We start from the raw sequence: 5,933 nt of genomic DNA, 5'->3' as shown, positions 1-5,933 counted from the left end.
TTTTCCCTTTTTTATTATTATAAGTAGGGGTGAGCGGGATCAGGTAATCAGTCAAAACCTAAGGAACCGGTACTAGAACCGATCAGGCCCGATTTCCAATTTTGGAAACCGGTCCCAAAATCGGTCAAACATGGTCCAAAACGTTTGGAACCAGTACGAACCAGTGGAACCGATTCTGGTACCGGGTATCCGGTTAGCCTTCACTTTTTCAAAGCTTACTTTAATTAACAATTAAGTTAAAGATGAATATATATTTCTGCTTTTTTCTAATAAACTATTAGCTTGACAATTTTTAAGTTGCTTTTTTCTAGACTTCTTAACCCGAAAATAACCATTAATTATCATACTTATTGAACTACATGTGTTCGTTTGATATCGGGTACCTGGTCTCAGAACCGGCCCCACTGGGTACTTGGTCCCGAAACCGAATACCAATGGGTACCCACTAGGTACCGGGTCCTAAATATCTAGATACGGAACCGAAACAGGTTATGAACGGTTCCTAAAATTTGGAACTGGAACCGATCCCGCCGGTACTGGCTCTAGCTCCAAACCCGCCGAATCCTTTGCGATTCCGGGTCTGAGACTGGATACCCAATATTTCTGCTCACCTCTAATTATAAGGATGTTTTAGATTACGTCTTTCAAAGAGGTTAACTTGATATTACGTTGAATGAAAATTGGTGGTGTTAATTGGATTTAAGTGGCATTTGATTGTTAAGCTGACCTCATTGGCAATCTATGCCCTTCTTCCACTTCTTTTATAATGCATATGTAATCAATATTCCAAACAAGAACAACGTAAAGAATACGTACGTATATTCAGTGCTTATGCTTGAGTGAAAATTTCACTAATCGTAATTTATTGTTAGATTATATAAAGCGCGAACAAAAATAGCCACGCACATACGCAGATTTTTATTTTGTTAAAATAGCACTTTCACCCTACTAGTATTATTATCAACAACGAAGAATTCAAATAGCACTCTTTTGATAACTCATAAACTCGATCTCCATCACACGATTAATGAGACTGAGAATAATACCAAACACTGGGACAAATTAATTTCTCAATAGTTATAAACGTTGGGTGCAACACAAAACATGACCTGCGAAATACTCTGTACAAACATGCCCTAGTAACATATACAAGTACCCCTAAAATCTCCCATTCTAATTCCATGGTGTCATGGTGTCATGGTGAAACAACATACGAGTACAATACAAGAAAATACAATGGTGATCAAAATTATCTTCTCCATTTGTCACGAGAGAAAACTAGGCTAGCCACACTCGAGTGATTGAACCACTTGACCAAATGAGGAGGGACAATGATGCCATGAAACGCGAGTAATCTATTTTGCCACCACCTTGAAAACAACGGATGAATTTGTGGCAATCCATCTTAGTAAGGTCAGCATTGCATTGATCATGATGATATTAACAATCTTCCAAGGGATTCCATGTATGCTTGATAAATTTATCGACACGCTGTTTTCTCCTTCGATGACCAGCTTGTTGATATTAAGAAAGCCGGCTTGCATCCTAAACAGTAAACACCTTCTTTGAGAGCTAACGCCTCTGGGGTACTGCCACCAAAAATTAATTCATTTTATCCAAAATTTAAAAAAATTGAGGTTAGATAAATTCTATTTTCAGACCAATCAAACAGAGCCGTAAAGTGTTTTGCTTTTCAATCTTAGGATGGAACTTTTCAGTTGAACAACATTACAATTTGACAGCAAAACTTGTTTATACCATGTAAAGTCAGCCTAGTAACAGATATACTGCACAAATTCTCAAATTTCAAGGACATACCTAGAGGGAAGAAAAAATAGGGACACCAGGTAGAGTGGCACCAGCATCTACGATGAACATATTGCCTGTTACGTACTCTGAGGAGTCATAGATCAAGTATCGGACAAGAGATGTTAAGGCTGGATCAGATGTGCCAAATGTCTGCAGAGGAACGGTTTTCATGGAAACCTTGTTAAGCCAGTCCTTTTCCATAAGATTCTCAGTGATCTCTGATTTGAATAGTCCAGGTGATATTGAGTTAATTCGAATCTTATACATACCCAATTCCAGGGCCATCATCTGCAACATCACACATCATTAGATAATCACACGTAAAAAAAATAACCCCTTGTCCTCAACGATTAATTTTTCTTGTTAATCTCCCCCCGCCACCCAAAAAATAATCCCTTGTCCTCAACGATTAATTTTTCTTGTTGATATCCTACAAATTACTCTGAGTGACTTCAGCTCACTACTGCTGATTCTTCTGTAAGGTGTTGTGTGGAGGAGAAGTGTCTATCTAACATAAAACTTAAAACATTTTATCGAGGTTATGACTGCTTGCATCACCATTACACTCAGTGCTCAAAAAGGATAATCATTTCTGAAATACTTAATAAAAATTCGCACAATATACCTGTGACAAGAACTTATTTATCAGTGACCAACCTCCTAGTCTAAATTTTCTGAGCAATAAATGATTCCCAGTTAAATATACAATCTAACAATGGTCATGGATACTCAAGGTAAATGCTTTTATGTTCTATGTTTCCATAAATTGAACAAGATATCAATATTATTTAGAATCCAATATTGGGGCAATCCTATTTGAAAGTAGTTAGAAGGACACTAGCATATAAGCATCAATTGTCTGGTAATATCATTAGGTGGCTCACTGGCTCATGTAAAATACCAATACCTTGGTCAATGTATTTAGGCCTGTCTTTGATGCAGAGTAGGCGGCGGAGCCAGGTAAATGGCCTCTGTTGAGACCGGCAATTGAAGATATATTGATAATTGACCCTCCTATCTTTGCATCACGCATGCGAATACATACGGACTTCGAAACTAACCAGGCTCCCGTCAAATTAGTTTTGAAGGTGTTATCCCATTCTTCCTCAGACACATCTAATGAAGTTTTCACATTACCTACAACACAAATTAAAAATTGATTATCATCCATGAAGCCTTTTAAACATAGTGACATCTGACACAAACATATTTCTTCTTGTCATATGGAATCAAGTAACTATTTTCATTACCTAATGTTTGATATAAGAGGTGTGGTAACACAATTTCTTTCCTAAGGGCACGCTTGGATTGGGTGTAATGGATTATGGGGTAATAAAAGTCAAACCACCATAATAAAAGGACAATGAAGGTGAATTGAGGTGGTTGCAAGGAGGGTGGTGTGGTGGTATTGTGATGAGAAGTTGTGGTAGTGGTGGTGTTGTGAGAAGAAGGGAGGAAGGGAGGAAGTAATTACCCCCGAAATGAGGGTAATAATCACCCTAGTGGGATGGTGGGTAACTATTCCCCCCATGATGAGAGTATTTGTTCCCCATTCCCTTTTATTTTCTTCTTGCCAACACTAGCTTGTTCCCTTTGCCACCACTTCATCCCCTCATCATCACCTTCAATTACCTTAGTTTGACTTTTATTACCCCTTTAATACATTACCCTCAATCCAAGCATGCCCTAAGTGTAACCATTACCACCATTTGTTATCTCTCTCAACCCCATGGTAACAAAATTATTACTCTCAGGAATCCCTACTTGTTACAAATGATTCTTTGTCTAAGGTATATAAACAACTTATAATGATAGTAGTTAACATTACCCTTCCCCTTCTTATTTATTTCCTTTCCATTTCCTTTCCTAAAGTTATACCAAACATGCCCATAATGATATAAACAAGACAGTTCATCAACGAGATAAGTAAAAGAATGCTATACAGGCTCAAGATGACCAGAAAGACAGAAACCTATAATTATTGATCTTTTAATGCATAGAGGAACATAGGATCATACAAAAACCTCACACACTTAAAGTTGTACAACTCCAACTACTTAACTACGAGTAACAACAACGGAGTACATGTTAATCCACAATAAGCACATTACATCATACATCAAACTTCATATAAGCACACAGATTCAACAATATTACGACGCAATAATTTCATCAGTTAGATCAACTCTTCACTTGAACCAACCAATAAACAATGCTTAATGGCCTCGACAAGCTCAAATCATTTTTGTAAGAGACTAAGCGAGAGAGTAAGGAGAGAGAAGATTACCGCGAATGCCGGCGTTGTTAATAAGAGCATTAATACAACCAAAAGCCTCCCAAGCCTTATGAACCGACGCATCAATCGACTTTCCGTCGGCAGTAACATCAAGCTCAACCGCCACCGCTCTCACACCACCACCGTTACCACCATCACTCACGGAGGAAGAAGAAGAAGATGAAGAAGAGGAGAGAGAATTGATATGATCGCAAAGAGATTGGAGGCGATCAATGCGGCGAGCAGCGGCAATGATTTTGCAACCAGATTTGGCGAGATCAAGGCAGAATTCTCTCCCGAGACCTGATGATGCTCCAGTAACCATCACTACTTTGCCTTCCAACTCTGGATTTTTCCGCCATTGCTGAGAGATTGAGTTTTGGGGTTTGTTCTCAATTTCCGCCATTGTTGTTTGGAAAAGTTGTATTGGATAGATTGAGGGGTTTTGTGGTTTAAATAGGAAAGATTGAAGAGAGAGACAGAGGGGGGTTGTTTGGCGTGAATTGTTAAAATAATAATAATAAAAAATTAAAAGGTCTTGTTCGCGCACAATGTGTACAATAAATTATTTATTGTACACCAATATAACTTTTACCTTTTTTTTTGTAACTTTAACTTAGTTTTGATTAACGTTTATATTAGTAAAAATAAAAAGTTGATATATAAACATTTTAAAGGGTTAAATGATTAATTTTATACATTATTAGTGATTTTGAAGAAATAAGTTTTATTAAAATGAAAAAATTTATCACTAAAAAAAAGATAACTTTTACATATATGACATTAACTTTTAAGCATTTTTAGTCAACTTTTAATCCGGTGTACAATATTTATTGTACAACCATTGTAAATAAGATGATGACCACGACGATGCCATTAAAATTGTTTGTTCACACTAAGTTCGAAATTAAAAAGTCGTCGCACACAAAATATAACAGATCGAATACCAAATGTAGGACATGTTTTTCATTATGTATTCGGTATATTAAGTTATCAACTCTTACATGATGTAATAGATCGCATCTTTTCTCGAATCTTGGAATCAATTTTCTCCTAATGTATTCTGCTTACTTATAAACAAAAATTAACAATACAAAAATATAGTCGGTACTTATCTATGTTGTTTGCATCATGTGCGATAGCTTAAAGTTTAAATTAACGAGACTATCTACCCAAAGAATGAAACAATAAAAAGTCCTTATTAATGCTTAAAGGTAATTAGTTGACTTTGACTACTAGTAAATTCCTCTTTATTTTCCGAGAAAGAAAAGGGTTTCTGGCATTAAATTTTCCCATCAATACAAAGCGTAAATTAGCGATGAGGTTATGACAAAGATTGAGGATTTGTGTGTGATAATAAATCTCCAATTCGAATCTTTCTCCTTTCATTTGTAATTTTTTTTGCTCGTATGACTTTTTCGCACCAAAAAACACATTAGAATAATTTTGGTTAGTGGCCCCGATCAACACCAGACTTTTTTTTTTATTCCATATCTACTAAGGGCGAATCTATCCCTCGTACTTAGTACCATACTTAAACTATGCCACATCAATTTCCATAAACTTTTACCTACTTTTTTCATTAATCAGATGTATATGAAACAATCTTTACTTTGTGCTTTATATATAGACTCACTTAATACGGAGTACTCTCTTAAGCTCAGCTCCTAAAGAATGAAAATGTTAAAAATGTAAGATGACTGTCATTATGTCATTGATTGATAAAATAATTGCATGCCACTTTTTTTATCTTCTTGCCAATTAGTGTGATTTATCAAGAACTAGCAAGAGTGTTTGAATGGGTTTGTATTTTCAAAACCAACTTCAAGACTCTTGATAATCTTGCATC

The 5,933-nt window shown here is 36.1% G+C and overlaps 1 protein-coding gene across 1 annotated transcript; it reads right to left on the bottom strand.

Annotated features, from left to right (window-relative positions):
- Window positions 1-1,040: 1,040 nt before the first annotated feature.
- Window positions 1,041-4,540, bottom strand: LOC110797590 (uncharacterized). The gene is made up of 4 exons (XM_022002706.2): window positions 4,097-4,540; window positions 2,717-2,946; window positions 1,819-2,097; window positions 1,041-1,589 (listed from the first exon to the last, which is right to left on the bottom strand). The coding sequence occupies exons 1-3, from the start codon at window positions 4,488-4,490 to the stop codon at window positions 1,819-1,821; spliced, it is 903 nt and encodes a 300-aa protein (XP_021858398.1). The 5' UTR covers window positions 4,491-4,540; the 3' UTR covers window positions 1,041-1,589.
- Window positions 4,541-5,933: the final 1,393 nt, after the last annotated feature.

This window comes from Spinacia oleracea, chromosome 1 (assembly GCF_020520425.1).
Source record: "Spinacia oleracea cultivar Varoflay chromosome 1, BTI_SOV_V1, whole genome shotgun sequence".
Taxonomy (NCBI): domain Eukaryota; kingdom Viridiplantae; phylum Streptophyta; class Magnoliopsida; order Caryophyllales; family Amaranthaceae; genus Spinacia; species Spinacia oleracea.
This window is presented reverse-complemented; position numbering and strand designations above follow the sequence as displayed.

What these genes read in the sequence shown, in the direction of transcription:
- LOC110797590 (XM_022002706.2), bottom strand. Translation starts at nt 4,490, where the DNA reads ATGGCGGAAATTGAGAACAAACCCCAAAACTCAATCTCTCAGCAATGG. An exon ending in TAACAACGCCGGCATTCGCG is followed by an intron (nt 2,947 to 4,096) that starts GTAATCTTCTCT and finishes TTTGTGTTGTAG; the next exon opens with GTAATGTGAAAACTTCATTA. An exon ending in GCCTAAATACATTGACCAAG is followed by an intron (nt 2,098 to 2,716) that starts GTATTGGTATTT and finishes GTGATGTTGCAG; the next exon opens with ATGATGGCCCTGGAATTGGG.